Consider the following 18,541-nt stretch of genomic DNA (forward strand, 5'->3'; position numbering starts at 1 on the left):
GCCAGTTCAGCAACATGCTAAGTTCGATTAAGAGAGAAAACCCAAGCAAACCTGGATAAACGAGTCTACTAAATGTGTGTGATTGTAGCCTGGTTAGCTGAACCGCTGTCTGTGCTGTGGTGTTCAGCCTGATAGCCAACTCATCTAAGCCTGGATAACCAGCTGCCAGCCCAGACGCAGCAGAGCCGGTCTCTCATTACACCTTTCTGATCCTCTCAACACCAGTCGCTCAACTTCTCTCACTCAGACAGTTATCATCTAAACTCAGGTCAATTTGTTAATAGCAGCTGCACTGGGCAGACAGTCATCCCTCTAACTGATCCATAGCTAACCAGCTTTTCTCGCTCCTGGTTTAGAGCAGTTTAACTTTTGTAATGGTCAGACTGACGGTCATTTGCAATAATCTGTAAATAATATTGCTATTGCTTTTTTACTTCTTCTTTTTGATATTGTGTATATAGTGTAAATTATTTATCTACGTTTTTTTGTAACTGAGTGTCTTGCTATCCCTTTCTGCTGTGACACTGAGAATTTACATAAAGGATTATCTTATGTTGTCTTATCTTAATAATTATTAAAATGACCAACTAAATGCACACTGTATGCAGTCTTAAGTTAGTCACCCTGTGAACAAACGGAACTTTTTATTTGATCGTTTTCCGCTTTTACAATAATGTACAGCTTGCACTACGCCCCTCCCTATACCTGTACAATGATTGGCTTCATTATCAGGGAAATAATGAGCTGTTTATATGGCAAGGCGGGTGTACACTGTTGATGAAAGCAAATTTGCGTATTTGGGGTTTTCTAGCGGTTTGCATATTAAGTGAAACTATCGAACATTCTATCAAAAAATATAGCTATGTTGTGCATCACAAAATAGGAACACTATTGATTTATTGCCCTGGCATTCCACAGCAATAATAAATCAGTAACTAGATACTGGCCAACCCTAGTGTTTAGTAGTCAGGGGTTCCATTTTCTCTGCAAACTGGTCAAGCACTATTTCATCTGAAGTTCTTCACACACATACATCTCTTTTACAAACACAAATGTGACTTACTTCGACGACATCACCCTTTCTTGCACTAGCTATTCCACTGCTTAAACGGTTTGCTTAGTTTTGACTAAAATCACCACCATGCAAAGTAGTTTCAGAATTGGGTCGAGATGAAACTGTGTAATGGCGTCATTTAGGTAACCCGCAGCACTTTCAGAAATCAATTATCTGCAAGAGGGGAGGATGAGCTCCTGGGGTAAGAGATTACATCCTTTACAGGAATCCTTTAATGTCACATTACGGCAGTGTGGACCTAATGAGAGCAGGGAAGGAATCTCCACAGGTCTAATGAAGAGAAACCTTGCTGACTGACAGAGACAACAGAGGAGGACTTTAACCTCCACGAGGTGGATCAGAGCCCAGGCCGCGGCCATCATCCAATATGATCACACGAACAAACTGTGCTGGAGTCTCCATTTCCTGGGATTGGAGTTGGATAACAGGTGCCACGGACCTTACAAGTGTGTGGTCGCTCATAAAGAGGCTTTTCAGCATGGTTATGCATCATGATCGTGGTTTGATCCACCAATGTTTGCTCATTACAGTTCAAACAAAGCCTAACAAAAACACATTATACAACCTTGAGGAAACTCAAGACACTCAGCAATGTTACACTACTGCAAGAAGATACTCCTGACGGGAACATTAGCCGTCTTGTTTTCCTCGGTCCAATGACACCGTACAGGTATCCCCACCTAAGGTTTAGTTTAGCCTTTATTTCTTTGGATCAGGATTACAGAGTAATAGTAATGTAATAGGGAGATAATAAGTAAAGGGCAATAGTTCAATCTAAACATTCAGCTCCTCTAGAGTGCAATAAATGAATCACCAAATATTAGACTTAAATGTTCGTAGACCTGTGGGTATATTATTAAACATTTCTTGGGGCAGATCAGAAATTTGGTGTTTATTGCATATTCCAGTACCACTTGACTTGGTTTTAGAAGTGATCTAAAGGGCCTGCCACTGACCAGGATTTATTGGCAAGGGGCTTCCTTGGTGTAGGAAGAAAATGCATTATGGTTAATTGGACTTCACCTACACAACCTAGTATAACCAAAGTCCTTATAGGCAAGTCCGCTCATTAGATTGGCAATTTTTTTTCTTTGCAACACTGCCTGGCAGTTATATACAGTCATACAAGACCAGGCTTCTATTCCTGTGAATTAGGACACACCAAAACACTCGAATGTGAAGGTCAGATTACCATCACACAGCACACAAAAGATTTTTCGTCTTGTTGGGCTCATTTTGTTAAAAGGTAAGTATTGATCCATTTACAGACGCCATGTTGACTGACTGACTGACTGACACACACACACACACACACACACACACACACACACACACACACACACACACACACACCTGTTATCTTGTGAGAAGTTATGTTCAATTCTGTTCTGTCCAAAAGACCTCAATGATTGAGTGAAAAGAATAACCCAATATAATATATGCACCAGTATTCGAGCTGGACAATTAATTGACAATAAATTAATTCGTTTTTATTAGTAGTATTTAATTAGTAGTATGTAAAAACATACTTCCACATGACTCTGCCCTGTCCAGTCTGCGGCACTAAAGCAACAACTAAACTCTTATATAATCTATTCCACTATTCAGGACACATTTTTTGACGTCATATTGCCCATCACTAACAAGCACAATGCAAGACGCCTGCCTGCCTAAAATACACCTGAGCAGAATTTTAAAGAATTTTTTTAGCAGCTCTAGCTGATTGTGTCTCTGGAGTGCAACAGATTGAGGTATGCTATTTTTGGGTTGATCAAAGAACGAAGGGTATGGCAGAATACATCTCACGAGCCAATGTTATTTCAGCAGTCATTTTAACATCAGTGTACCCACTCCCACGACTAATCAGTGGTGGACTGACATTTTTCGCCTATTAATTTTTTCACCAAAAGCCCCTCAATGAGCCATCAAGGTCTCCTCTGTAAAGATGCAGCGGTTAGGGTGCTCGTTGTATAATCAGTAACTGACTTTTTTCCTAGCTCGTTTCAAGATTGTGCAGTTTCTGCATGAATGTGTGTGTCTGCATGCCCATTGTGAAAGTGCGAATTCTCTGGGTGAGGGAGATTACAGAGCGACAAAGGCAGTGATGAAACGGATACAGAGCCACTCTCCACCCTCAGTGCAGCTCAGGAAACACCTGTGGATAGGCGCCTGGAGAACAGGTGCAGCTCAAGAGGGGGGCATGTGCCTCGCTGGCACGAGGGCCACGTCCAGCTTGGCTGACTGTCCATACACACTCTCTCTAGGACACTGTTTCATTGATCTGCTGCCAAGCGCTGGCTCTCCAGAGACCGCCCGGTCCCACAGCTGAACACGGGGGGCCGAGTAAAGTTACAGCCATTTGCCTGAAACTCTAAATGAGAGTGGCGTGGTGGCTGTGGGCCATTGAGTGCCATAAGGCCACCATTGCCTTTGAAAACTTTTCAGCCGCAAATAAAATAGCAAGTGAACAATTTGGAATTACTAAGCCAAAAAGAAATACAACTGTTGATAGTTGTGCATTTTGTCCTGTGGAGTAGCAGAGTGCTTGTAGTTTGAGCACAATACCCTACTTTCTCAGCTCATAGCTCATATTAATTACAAATTAGGCAAGTCTAATTTTGCCAGATTGCCATTGGTTGCACAGAATAGTCAATGGTAATTCAACAATGGGACTAAAAGTCCCCCCAAAATATTCTCCTCATTTACAATATATTACATATATTATGTTTCACGGACCATTTCATGTAGTGCTGCCCGTTTAAAATGTCCTAAGCCTTGCACACTGTCTTAGATGTAGCCCACATATTTACTTGTTTTTAATATTAGGCCCTTTACGCGGTCCAGCAAAAACACAACAATAATTCACATTACAAATATCAGTTCAGCAATTGACTACACAGCCGGACTGATATACAAGCGTAGATCCAATCTGATTCTAAAAGAATAACTACAAAGAATGTACAGCCCTCGCAAATCAATGCACTCAATAATCAATATTCTTTACTGGCACACATACACGCATGAGAGCAAGCGAGAGAAAGAAAAAGTAGGAGAGAGGGGCCGCGAGCTAAAATGCATAGGTAAGGCTAGCAATAGCAGACTCCGGAGTGCCATTCTCAGTCAAAAACATTGATAATGTAACTAAGCAGAATTACTTTGTGCACTTGTTTAATGTCCAAGTACAGAGTTGTCTGAAAGAGACTAATTCACAGCTCTATCATTCCAAAATATAATACATCCAAGACGGTTACATCAAACTTGAGGAGAATCAGTGTGTGCACGAGAACCAACAGGGACAACAGGGCACAAAAGTTATGGAGGTTATTCAATTCCAACACAAGCTTAATAAATCATCCCATTTGGTTCATTTATGGTATCCATTACACTTATCTATGTGAATAACACATGAGATGCTGATACAATGACTGCACACCTTTAAACACGTGAATTGAAACACCTTTAAAATGAATTTAGGTCAAATAAACGGCTTTCCTTATGTAGAAACTCGTAGTAAATTAGTAAAGCTCACTTGGTACAACAATGGACTGTGGTGCTTTCCAACCCTGGTCCTGGAGGCCTATCCACATACACAGTGATCAGATTAAAGTCATTTTTGTATGTGGAATCAAGCCTAATCCAACTTGTTCACATACTCTAGCTGGAACACATACACAGAACACAGTTAAAGTGTTGATCAGACATTTAGCATACACATATTTACTGTAGTGTAGTGTAACGGATCGCTAAACTCACAGTTCAGATGGGATCACTGCTTGACTCACAAATTGGATCATTTTTAGATCAGCAAAAGAACTTCACTGATGCACCAGAGTGATGTTGCTTCAAATGTGTGGCCATGCACAGTGTACTGCCATTATTATATACAGAGATATTTCTGTGCAAGTCACAGTGGGTACCATACCAGGGGGTTGGGGGTGGGGACAACCCACACAAATCCTGAATCAACTCTGATCAACTACACCACCACTGGGTTCGTTGTAGTTGTACAGCGACTGCTTCAGCTGCTAAACTTAAAGCCAGTCTCTAAACAATGCCAAAAAGAGCCTGTTAGCCAGCTAGATAACAAAGTAGCTATTTAGGTGATGGTACACATCAATACCAAAGTTCATAATGCAACCGGTTAGCTACGTTTAGAATACTCGCATCGTTGCTATGGAAACCAACAATAATATGCGCACACACAGACACGCACACACAGACACGCACACACACGGGATGTCCAGGACCCTGGTTGAGAACCACTATTCTAATGTGAATAGAGAAAGTGAGCAGGCCATTAGGAACAGACTGAATCATTATACCGCTTCCAGAAAAAGCAGCCACAGCGTAAATCAAGGAGCGTCTCTCTGTGCTACTGATTTTCAAATAAATCTCTGACTGCACCAGTGCTGCTTTAGCATGAGATGAATTAGGCAGCAAATCAATGGATCATTGTGCTTCTAAGTAATGTAGGAGTCTAATAATAAACAATAAAACTTCTGGCGGATTTGCCAGGGAAGGCCTGAATCAAGGCCTAAACAGCCTCTGTGAATACTCAAGCTCAACAACCTGAGACTCTAAGAGTTGTTATTCAAGGTTTTATCCATTAGTGGGAAAAAGTCTAATATTGAGGCCTCGTCTAAAGCTCGGGGACTTCTCAAACTCTTGATAAATGGACCAACACAAACGCGCCAAATTGACTTAGGAATAAAATCTTTTTACATCAACTTCCACTGAAAGTTACTTGCTCCTGTAAAAGTTGCTCTTTTTGAGATATGAGGTTTTTGTGAGATTGGTCTGTAATACCAGTTTGAAATATTGGTCAAACCTAATCATCTGCCTGATGCAGTTAAATTAGTTTTAAGATTAGCCAACAGTCAATAGTCAATTTTGACCATACTGCACAGCACTCTTATAGCAAATGGACCACAGCCTTTCTATATCATATCGGCGCTTGCTGCCCCAACAGGCTCGGCATATGACTGCCTTGTTTTGGAACAAGACAGTTTTTACTAATGGTTTCACAAAAGAAACGTGACAAATTAGACATGCACACAACATCTCACCCGGCCGCATCTCTTCCAGCTATACCCAAAGCAGACTTGCATCTGCGGCAGAGGTCATGACCCCGGACGCACAGTACACAAACAGCTTGCTTCACACCTTTTAATCAATGTGTCCTTCTGTGTCAGGTGTCTTTGTTCATTCAATTAATCAGCAACGTGGAACGCATAGTGAGTGAGCAGCCTTTCTGTTATCGCCCCAGCTCACATTAGCCTTGTTCTCATTCGCTGAAAGCCATCTTCTGGCTCTAAACTAGCCCTGAATGAGCCCTCACCAAAATAAATGCACGACACCATGGGTTATCCATAGTCAGCAGATAAGGCCTTCAATTCACTGTAATTAGACATTCAGCGAAGCTCTTATTATGCACCGAGCACAGGCCAAGAGCTCACCTGCATAACAGACTCGTTTTCCAGGATTTGGTAGTGAACGTGTAGTTTGGCTTTCTAAAGAAGTGCAGAGTCTCTTCAGAAAACAACTGGAGAGTAACTAAAGCCTCCCAACAGCATCTGAGGAAGGAGTGTTGCTCGGGGCCATCTATTACAGCAGTGTATGCCTCGGGTCAGTAAACACACTGCCCAGGACACAGGCATGTCCAGCCTGAGGCTCAGCCACCCCTTGATGAATCCTAACCCTGGCTGTAATAGCTGTAGTATTGAAAAAGGACAGTCTAAAAATGTGGAGCAGTGTGGACTGACCGAAAACCTTTTTAGGCTTCTCCACTTACAACCAAGTGAAACCATTAAGTATAGAAGATCTGAATCAGGTATGTATCAGCAGATACTTAATTTATTAGCAACATTAGAATTAAAATCCCAAACTGACGTTCGAAGACCATAGTGTGAAAAACTCTGAATTCTACTCATTTAACTGCATTTCAGAATTAACTGTTTACTTCTCTGCACTTCTGGCAGATTTTGTTTCAGATTATATAGTTTTATAAATATTTACCTAGATATTGGAATAAATACATTCTTATAATAAAATGAAAAAATAAAAACAACACACACACACACACACACACACACACACACACTATAAAATATCTAAAAACAATCATGCCTTGCGATCCCACAATACATCCAACTCCAATTTCCCCCAATATGTTTTTGTTACTCCTTACTGACAGGCAATGATCGTCAGGATGGAAATGAGTTTTCTCATTAGCTTAAATCCTGCATAATTAATAGGGAGGGGAATGATGTGTGAACGAGTAGAAAGTTCACTCATTTATAATGAATGAGCGGATCAGACCGCCCAAATGGGCGCAGTGTAAAGTCAGAGGTTCTCTGCTGAAGCCCTAAGCAATCACACTTCCCTCCTAAGCACACCCTGATGTGGAAAACCAGGAAATTTGGTCAGTCTACGAAAGCTGTGCAAGAAAACTAACGAGGCTCTGCTTTCTACAGTAAGTGCAGCGGGGAAAATTCATTTGCTTCATCATCATAAATCTTGACAATAATAACAACTGTAAATTACTGCAGACTGAGATTAGATTATTTAATGAGTGAACAAGTTTGATAAAGCAGTAGTGACCGATCATAGCTTTGCTCTATGCTGAATAAAGCTGTTTTTATTCAATATTGTTTTACTTCAACCCAAAACTTGAAATAAGGCTGCTAAAAGTGGCGGTTTAAATGACAGTTTCAGCAACTAGCCTGTGTTTATTGCTTTACAGTTAAAAAAATAAATAAATAAAAAAATTTTTTTAAAAAAAACACAACAGTTCACTCCTGCAACGAGCCTGACATCAATTTCCTTTGCACAGAACAATTATCACTAAAGGTCAGAAAGGCTCACAGGGGGGGAAGAGTGAAAGCAGTGAATGGTGCCTGGACACAGAGAGCAGGGGGCTCTTGCAAAGTCCCGCTGGGGCTGTTTGCTTCTGCCTTGCTGCTGATCAGTGGGACTACATCCCGTTTTCCACAGTGTGAATTATAGCTGGTGTCAAACAGGGCGGCTGCTGCAGCCACGTTCTGCAGGGAAGGGAGGGTTTGGACACTTCAGGCAAAACAGAGACATGGCTATACATGTAAATATATTAAGCCAAAATACAGCACATTTGTCTTGTCCTGCAGGGGTGGAAATTTCATACACTACCATTTAAATTTTTGGGATAATTTTTTTCAACAAATGAAACAAGTCTGTTGCATTGTAACTGTTACTACTTTAACTGAGTAATTAATCTAATTAATTAAGGGATGAGCCCAGAATGACCATAGCATAGGTTAATATCCAGAATGCATCAGATTTGAAAAGTAGCGATAACCATTTCAAGAACATTTCATTTTCCATAAGACCTTTTGTATTTTAATTAATACAGCATTGGAAAAGAGAAAACAGCCTAAACAAGGACCCCATTACCTAGTCAGCAGTCCAAATATTAGTAAAACAGAAGCAAATTTAAGAAAAACTGAACACAAAGCAGACATTGATCTTACAGTAGTGATCAAGGAGAGTCTATAGGGGTGGAAAGAAAAGCGTAGCGGCCCCACCAGGCACTTAAATGATTACATATGTGACACAGCTTTAATCCTAGAATTAGGATTCAAGCCCTGCCGGCGGGCTCAATATTAACCCTGAGGGACTCTCTTGCAAGCAGTTTCTTACTGGTGGTCTTTGAGCTCAACCAGTGGGACGTGAAACACTCTCCGCTCTGTGCTTTGGAACTCGCTCAAATATCCATTTAATATAGATTAGTGGAGTCAGCTGATAAAAGGATTGTCAATTTGATCAAAAAGGAACTGAAGAAGAAAGCCTTTTCTCATTTTTCTAGCATTCTGGCTCCTGAGAACAAAAGTTGGTGAGAAGGAAGCTAAATGGAAAAGGTACTTTTCAGACAGTTTTTTTCCCCCCACAGGGCTAAACATTAAATCTGAAGTGAGATAGAAGGGAGACAGAGGGGAAAAAAGACTCGAGAGATTCCACAGGCTCAATAAGGTGATGAGATGTGGAAATAGCAGGCGAATTCTAGGATTTGGGCAAATGGCTGTGACAATTCAGTGAAATAGGGTAGTGGCGGGAGACCGTGGTTTAAGGAAGTCCCTTCCACATATTCTACTAGTACATGTCAAGCATGCACTATGACCTGCTCTGTTGTAGTCCAGTTGTATTAAAAAAGGTTATAAATGATGAGACTGGCCATGGGTTGAAATATGAATGCATGTGTGCATAACGCGCAACAAGTCCCGCCCTTTGACAAAAAATATATCAATGTGGATATCTGTCATACATATCTGGCTACAATCATTTCAGCTTTCTAACCATAAAATACACACAACAATACTATCCAGTGAGACTTGGAGATGGAGGGCATACAAAAAATATATATTTCTATACTTTGTGTTTTTGTTAAGCCAATGCTGCAGCATATGGTATTTATTTATGGTGACCTCATCAGCACGTTTCAATTATAGGCAAAACAATAAAAAGGTTTGTAAAACCACACCTGAGCATTTTTCACCCCAACCACATACCTCCTATTTAATACACCAAACAACTGTAAAATATTGCTCAAATGCCTTTAATGGCACGTTTCACACCTTTAACTGGTTAGGCCGGTCAGGAATTGTCAGTCATTACAAACAGTCAGCAAAAAAGAGGTACAGAGACTCTTCACACCTTGTGTTAACACTAAACAATCATCTGGAATCAAGCTGGATGGGGGTCTGATAAGGCTAATTGAGACTATACAGTGATATAAAAGGCTACGGAAAGAGACGTCCACTGTCTAAAGTGTCACTAAGAAATGTCAGTTAAGAGGAACTGTGGTCGATAAGAATAGATTTCACAGTAAATCCACAAAATATCAAAACGTCCACAGGCAAATATGAAACAGTGAAGAAACTGGAGCTGAAAAGAGGCTGGCTTCTACAACAGAACCTCAAAATTCAACATGAACCATTTCAAGAAGCACAATTCTTGGAATGGCATTCACAGTGCCCTGACTTTGTCACCTCAAAATCTGCAAGACCGCCAAAGAATAAGCATGGGTTTAAAAAAAAGATATGGCCTAGAACAAAAACAGCAAGAACTAGCCAGCTACAAAACCTGTCTGCAAGCTGTGAATTAGCATTTGTGTAAAAATGTTTATTTGGCCAGGGGTGCCGAAACTTATAAACAGCAAGTCCAAAATTAAAGATGTTGAACTGTGTGTTTGGAGCTGAAAGCAGATTGCTCTACGTAGGGTTACACAACATGGGAGGAAAACATGTTCTCAAAAACACGTTCAAGTACAAGAATACTAAAATATTTATTATCATATACACCAACAGCGTCAGAACCGACACCCTGTTCAGCTCTGAGGAAGCAAGAGCAAGAGCACCCTGACAGGGTGTTAACCAACTCATTGCCAAGCCAAGCCATTCAAAAAAAAAAAAAACACCACAAACAGTGAATACTGATAAGGGGTCAGGTCCATCAAGTTGAAGCTAGCAACTGATTTGCATCTCATTAGAGAATGAAAAGGTTCACCCTTGGCATGTCCTGTATGGACATAGACCAGACACTGGAATCCCAGTCTGTTCGGCGTCTATACAGGACATGCCAAAGGTGAGCCTGTCATTAGCCATGTGGAACTGCCTCAGAAACAACAGCAGCTGGATCTCTTCATCAGTACATAACAGAAATGGACCTCATTCTAAAAATCCGTATAACTTCGGTGAGAATGGGCCAGGCCAACTGCCTATTGCTGTAGCACTCAACAGGTGGGCATGAGTTTCTGGAAAACAGGCACTTTAAATACTGAAAATATCCTAAATATGCAGAGCCAGCAGCAAAGAGGAATAACCTCCCAGTTCACAACGCTGAAACCAACAGGTTGCTGCTGGTCAGCAGAAAGAAAGCACGCAAATGAATCATCACACCAAGAACGTAACTCAAGGGATTTTGGCAGCATTAACGTGGATGAATGCTCCAATTACATCACTCCACAGCTGACGGGATATTTACAGTCTGGGAGATAATGCTTGCACCTAGGACCCATTTCATAGGGGACCAGTGCAAACACTTTAAAGGCACCTGAACCAAGTATTAGCCTAAGTGAACCTTCAAACTGCCATTTATTTCATAAAGGACTTTGACTGGTACGAGACACCCTTTATGGTTAGTTGTGCAACAATACAGCAAAACGTTATATATAACATACTGTACGGCTTTTTAGCTTTTCATGACGGTTAATGTTAAGCTGGTGTTGGGGCACTAACTACATTTGTTAAGAGACTGGTCTGGGCACATCAGGCAAAACTCCACCGTGTCATTCTACAGTCTTAATTATAGACAGTCCACAGATAAATCTGTGCATTTCTATCATGTGTTGGGGGGGTTTAGAACTACTAACATCTACAATAAGCTCAGAAATGCATACTGTATATGATCAGTTATGTAATTTATCATAACTATGAGTAGGGCCGGGCAATATGGTTAACAACACTATATCACAAAATTTAAAGACGATACACAATATTCATCACGATACATGTAATCACTGACTAAAACACATCAGTAGTGACAGATTCTTATAAAACTACTATTTTAGATTGTCTCCTGTACTGAATACAGTGATTTGTCTTCAACACCTGCTGATCCTCATCTAATTAAACCAGTCTAATTACACTTTGTAATTTTGTAAACCTGCAGTTGATCTGTATTTACTAAGCACAAACAACATCCTTGATATGATTAGGACAGCATATTATTGATCACAATAACAATTTATCACGACACGATAAAATATCGTCATATTGCCCAGCTCCAACTATAAGCCCAGTCAAGTTGCCCTGACCTCGGACTACATCACTGATGAATACATTTAGTATGTAGGTTTTGAATGAAGCAAAATAACAGAGGTTTCCAGCATTCTGCTTTACTGCAGCTCAATAAATACACGGTTAAATACTAGCTTCAAATATTCATCACATCTAATTACTTGTAATATTTTGTAAGCGATTATCTGTTGATACCAATATAACAGGCATCGCTATGCATCCCAAGTCTCAAACGCTGCCCTTCACGATCATATCAAACACAAGGCACATTTTCACACACACCCAAAAAAATGTCCAGAATGGAGACACCAGTACGTCAAATCAAGCCAAATGATGAAGTCTGTGAACCCCTGCTTGGGTTTCTCTGCAAAAGCCTAGCTAATAAAACAGCAGCGTAGAGACCGACCATGACAGACCAAGCTGCAGCATGTTGCTTATCTCAGGCGTAGAAACCTGTACAAAGGTATTCAGCATGATCCAGCCTTCAGTGACAGAATCAGGCCATTTATCTGAAATCCAGCTGTCCTGCCTACTTCAGGATCTGCATGTCAATGGATATCCATAGACTGAGAGCTAGAAAACTTCAGGCTTGGTCTCACATGTTCAGGATCTATCAAATCTATCAAACTCTTAAGGAGGACCAATCTAATCTCATCAAGATCAATCCAAGTGACAGAGGAAGTCGTACTACTGGTCTGGGGTCAGTTTCAGCGTTTCATGAACTTGCACTGCACACATTTGAGTACCAGAGCACTTTATTGAACCTCTGAAGGCAAAAGCGAAGCCGTTCAGGTGATTCCCCCCTCAGGCAGAGTGGACGGAGACACAACACCCTTCCTGGAACTCACAGCTTTCCAATGTTTCCCAGCTCACTGTCGACGAGCTCGTCGGCTGCATTAGCTAGTCGGCTAATCCTGCTCCACCAACTGCCTCAGGTAACGTTACGTAGCGAGCAGCGTAAGCCAGTACGGGAAGTTCGCCAACTAGCTACAACCTATAGACTGAAGCAGGCGGAAGGCCAAGTGTACTCGTGATCCTCGAGTGTGTTCACTCGACAGACACACCGCTGCCGTGGCTAGAGTAGAGTAAAGTGCACCGATCAGTCGGAATACGGTTCTGACTAGACTGGGGTTTCAGTCGCCAAGTAGACGGAGGGTTAGCTAACGTTAGCCAAGTAACTACGTAGTTAACGTTACACCGCCAACACCGGCGATCACACCGCCTGGTTTTCTCCTCCACCTAGCTAACGTTAAAGTAGACAAATGGCACAAGTTTGGTTAGTATAGGAGTCACAGCTCCTCAGCACACAAGAGGAAGCTCAAAGCTGTACACACCTCTTTAATTTTGGCTCTTCTCTCCTTCGTCTCCGGGTCCGAGGGTTCGTGCCCTGTTGCTCCAGGCGGCCGAACGAACTCGATCTCCGGCAGAGAGGCGTCCTTTCCACCTCCTCCTCCTCCTCCTGCTGCTGCTGCTGCTGCTCCTCTGCCCTGGCCATCTCGGGCAACTTTCTCCTTTTCGCTTTTAATGTCCAGCTTTATCTCGTCGGGCCGCTTCTGTAGCGTGTCTATGGCTTCGAGCAGCGCCTTTTCGTGGTCCTTCCTGATTTTGGCCAGGATTTTCTCGTCCTTGCCGGTGGCACCGGCGCCCACCCCGGCCAGGTCTCCGTCGGTGCCCGGGCGCGGGTCACTCTCGACCGGGGCGGAGCGGAAGAAAACTCCGCTGAGCAGCTTGGAGGAGTCCGGCAAGAAGAAGATCGCCCCGAAGCAGAGCGTTATGAAGGCGCTGAAGACCAGGAGCAGAATGAATTTCTCCGTCAGTCTGAACGAGGTCGGACTCACAGACTTCCTATTCGGAGTCGCCGTGAAAGGCAGGAGCGTCGCTACAGGCATGTTTGTGTTTCTGTTTAAAAAAAAAAAAAGTCAAAAATTCTCCCCCGAAAAATGTAACCTGTCCTGTCTTCCGTACAGCGAGCTCTATAGGGGCATGTGTTGGTCGAATATGTAGAGGTGTATGGTCCCGGGGAAGTTAGGAAGCCACTCCGTCTGAGCCCACCACGCTCGCCGCCTCAGCTCATCATGCCGAAACACATCGGGGGGAAAAGAGTGAGAGAACAGAAAGAGAAAAGTCTCCCTGAGCGACGGGCTATGGAGCGGAAGGACGGGCAACCGCGCGTGATTGACAGCCGCCCTGACCAATCGCAGCCCTCGCAGCTTCCTAATACAATCGTGGGCGTGTCGTGCTGGAGAACGCGATGGCTTGGTGGCTCTTTATTGGCCCTTTAGGAGAGCAGAGAAAGTTGGAGACGCCGCGTGGCTGAACAGGTATTTTTGCACAGATCACTGGGTTTAAAGTATTGATCTGGTCTGTTTTAAGGCTTTAGATGAATTAATTTAGCCTGATTGGCCAATTATGAATCATCATAGAGGCTTATTGTGGGTGGCTCAGCGGTTAGAGCGCCGGGCTGTCGGGCTATAACAGGGTTGTGGGTTCGATTCCCAGGCTCGGCAAGCTGCCACTTTTGGGCCCTTGAGCAAGGCCCTTTACCCTCTCTGCTCCCCAGGCGCTGGAGTTGGCTGCCCACCGCTCTGGGTGTGTGTGTACTCACTGCCCCTAGTTGACTAGTGTGTGTCTGTGTGCTCACTACCACAGATGGGTTAAATGCGGAGGACACATTTCGCTGTACAGTGACAAATACGTGCATCTTATTGGGCTAGTTCCTCAGGGAAGCCTGCAGTGAACATTTTCACTCTACTGTCTCTAATGCTCTGCACACTTCATCATCTGTGCACCACAAAGGTGGCCCTTCTGATGAGTAGGATGGCTTGTTCACACTGCATGTCCAAAAGTATCCAGACAACCTTTCTACTGAAATTGACCTTCTTTAGGGTGGCATTACCTAAAGACTGGTGTTCAACTGCACGCACACACACACACACACAGCTTGGATAATCTCCAATGAAAAGCATAGCCGATATAATGGGACACTCTGATATGGTAGCACGTGAGCCATAGGTAACTGTGACCAATGGCAAGCATCAGCTACAGGTTATGCAGTGCAGTGCAGTGATGGAGCTCCCAAGCATTGCCATTCAAAAGGGACACTCTAGAGTGGCAGCGGTGAGTGTAAAGTCATCATGAGGGATATTAAGCCCCCCAGCATTGGACTGGGGAGCAGTGTGACTGCATTATCTGGAATAGTGGAGCTCAATCCAATACATCAAGGATGAGTTGAACTGGAGATTGTGATCCAGATCTAATTAACCAACATCAGTTCCTGATCTCATTAATGCTCTCTGCATCTCATCGCACCGCAATATGAAGTGCATACACTGTATGTCCAAAGTAATTAAATCCACCTACTTTAGGGCAGCTGATACAGGTGTTTAACTGCACACACTCAGATTGTATAATTAATAGAAAAGCATTGCCAATAGAATGGAGCAGCAGCGCATGAGCCTGAGGACATCATGCCAATTGCCAAGCATTGGTTAGAGGGCTATAAAGGCACCATGATTGAACCGTGGATCAGTGGAACTGTGTTCTCCGGAAGGATGAAGCCCCATTCTGTACCGTTGAGTTGGAGTGGCGTTTGTGATCTAGAACTAATCACCAATATCAGCACCTGAGCTCACTAAAGCTTGTTTGATTGAAAATAGTCACAGCAATGTTCCAATATTTTACCGGAAAGGTTTGGCATGAGTGTAGCCTTCAAGTACACTGGGTTCACCTTGTCATCCTGTTAAACAATGTCATTATTATAAAGGTGAGGGTGTTGGGGAATGTTCTCACCCAAATGTCATTCAGCCGTTTCTAGACCGTGTGGTTTTGAGTTTTCCATGCAATGAATTCACATCCTTTGTCATTTGTTGCCCACCTACCTTGTTCCATCACAGTAGACAGCAGTCTTTTCTTTACATCGTCGGAATACCTTTCCCTCGCTCACTGTGGTTATTGTAATTGTGTCGTCCTTTACTGAATGGTCAATTACTGCGTGAAATGGATTACGTGCTGTTTTCGTGCTCGGTACTTTGCTTCACAGTGAAATGAGGGTGTCATGGAATCCCTTTCACAATTGCCTTCCACCAGCGCAAGGACATTAAGAGCATTCATATAAATAAAACGATCAATGAAACAAACTGATTCAAGCTGAAATAAGAAAATTGCTACATAACTGAACAAATGGACGTTGAATGGAGGCCATTACGGCTGCGCTGACTTTCACGGTGACCCTGATACTGGCAGCAGTGGAGGAACAATAACAAATGTCTGACTCACACAGCTCCATGCGCAGATCTATTCAGAAAGCAAAGCAAGAAAACCACGGTATGGGATTCTGAGACGCCCCCCTGCTGATACTTCGCTGTAAACTATTTAACCCCTTAAACCACAGGGCCTGTATGTGGGCCCACACTTCCATTTATCACTCACTAACTGCATACCGTGAAGATTAGTTTCATAGAAGTTGCTGACTCATTCATAGTAATCACTGAAGAATCCGTCTTAACACACAGTGCCCTCCAAACCCATATGTGGGCATATGAATCTCTTTTATTCTTTACTGTGGCTTAATTAAAACACCATGTTATAACTCACCCCACTGTATGGGGGATGTTCCTTAGTCTGGCTAGTTCACACTGTGGGGTATTTTACAGCCACAAAGAGGGCTTGACTTATAAGACTTGACTTATTCACACAACTTAGTAATCATTAAGCACATATAATTAAAGCAGCATGTTTATACATTTGCATTTCTTGCTCCAGGACTCCCTTTACAGTCGGGAAGTGTCATTTGTAATTTGAGCCCCACGTTTTTCTGGACAAGCTGAGAAATATAGAAGCATTACAGAAAGTGAGAGAAGCTCTGTAGAGTAATATTACTATATTTTACAGAAATATGACTGTGGTTACGCAGCATTGCGCAGTTCTTACAAGTGCTATCCTGCCAGCTTCTCCAAAGTTACATAGTTGGCAGTGTGCTGAGCCCAGAGTAGCAACAACAGCAATACTATTCTTCTTAAGTCAGTAAAGCATCACGCTGATTTTAAAGCTGCTATTTTAAATGAAAAGGTTGAGAAATACTGTCTAATTACTGTCAAATTGGCAGATGGCATTGCTATGGCAATAAAATAAAAATGTTGTACTTAAACATATCCAACTGCAAAGACGTCCATGTCACACTCTGCCTGGCTGTCCCGCAGATGTTCAAATTACAAATTCTTAATTAGAGATTTTCAACCTAATTTCAAACAGCTACATCAACATACATCTATAACATAAGATATTATGAACAATATTGTGTCTGTACATTAACCGGGTCAGGGTCTAGAGCCTAATTGGAATCAATAGGCTCAAGGCAGAAATGCCCCCTGGACAAGTTGCCATAGCATTTCCACATAGTACCACACATGGGAAAAAAAGCACATTGACTCAAAACATGGTTGTAATGTGTTCAGCATCTGCCCGTTGGCATCTATTATAAGTGTGGTCCGCCCCAATAGGTTTTCTGTTCTATTGCTAAGCACAGAAAAATGTGATAAAATGATTGTGGACACTAATGGACTGCATGCTAAAGATGCAGAAACACATGCTAATTAAATGTTTCCAGTGGCCCTGCAAGGTTATTTTAATAAAGGCCTAGAAGCAGCAGCAGCAGTCATATCTACACTAAACGCATCCTTGTATGTGTGTGTAAGGATTGCTTGTATGTGTGACTGTAGGTGTGCTCAGCATGCCATCCACTCAGCAGAAGTACCTGCGGCAGCTCCCCACCTGCCACGCTGTCAGCTCCCAGCTCCTCTCCAGCTGATTTATCATCACCAATTAAACCCCATCATTCCCCATTTACACTTCACATGCCATTAGCAGCTGCTGGAGATGAACTTCTTGAGGAACAGGTCTGGGGTTTTGATATGGTTGGAGATCAATAGGCATTACTGACGCACAGTGGGGTCAAAGACTGGGGAGACCGCATTCATTTATTATTCAAACAGCATTCTTATGGCTCTCCGCACACTAACTCAGAACAGCTGAGCATGTAAATATTTAGCTTTTCATAAGGGAGAAATGAAGACTGGCCGCAGGGCTGCAAATAAGACAAGATAAGAGCTGACTGGACAAAACGCCAGATAGAATGTTATAATATTAATGCAGGTAATATACTGCTTTATCTGAGCACGAGAGGAATGTCGTGTCAAAGTGGAAAAGAGCAGGAGAATATTAATTAAAAGAAATATCCGCTTCTACCAAGATGCCATAAACATGTCAGCATGCTCTATAGGTCCAAAAGTCTCCACTAGATAACCCTCGACCCTTAAGGATTGATTTCAGCTACTTTAAGGTGCACCTATTGCAGAAACAGGTGTTCAATAGTACACACATACCACTTGTATAATCTCCATAGAAAAGCACTGACAATAAACGAGACATTCTGGAGCAGCTTATGGGTACCATTCCTAAGGCCACATGTTGGCTAGAGGGGTATAAAGCCTGCCAGCATTGTGGAGCATTTCTCTGAGGTGATGGATCCCCATACAACACCTTTGGGATGAACCGGAGTAGATGATCCATCCACAGTACCTGACCTCTCTAATGTTGTGTGGCTTGTGGCTGAATGCAATCAAAACCTCACAACAATGTT

General features: G+C 42.6%; 1 protein-coding gene across 1 annotated transcript in view; it reads right to left on the minus strand.

Moving 5' to 3' along the window:
• The window catches only part of man1a1 (mannosidase, alpha, class 1A, member 1), a 125,414-nt gene extending 111,393 nt beyond the window's left edge, over positions 1 to 14,021 (minus strand). The window contains exon 1 of the mRNA XM_072686323.1: positions 13,239 to 14,021. Within this exon, the coding sequence (XP_072542424.1) occupies positions 13,239 to 13,793 (555 nt within the window). The 5' untranslated portion in view covers positions 13,794 to 14,021. The remainder of the gene's footprint in view (positions 1 to 13,238) is intronic.
• Positions 14,022 to 18,541: the final 4,520 nt, after the last annotated feature.

Source organism: Salminus brasiliensis, chromosome 1 (assembly GCF_030463535.1).
Source record: "Salminus brasiliensis chromosome 1, fSalBra1.hap2, whole genome shotgun sequence".
Classification (NCBI taxonomy): domain Eukaryota; kingdom Metazoa; phylum Chordata; class Actinopteri; order Characiformes; family Bryconidae; genus Salminus; species Salminus brasiliensis.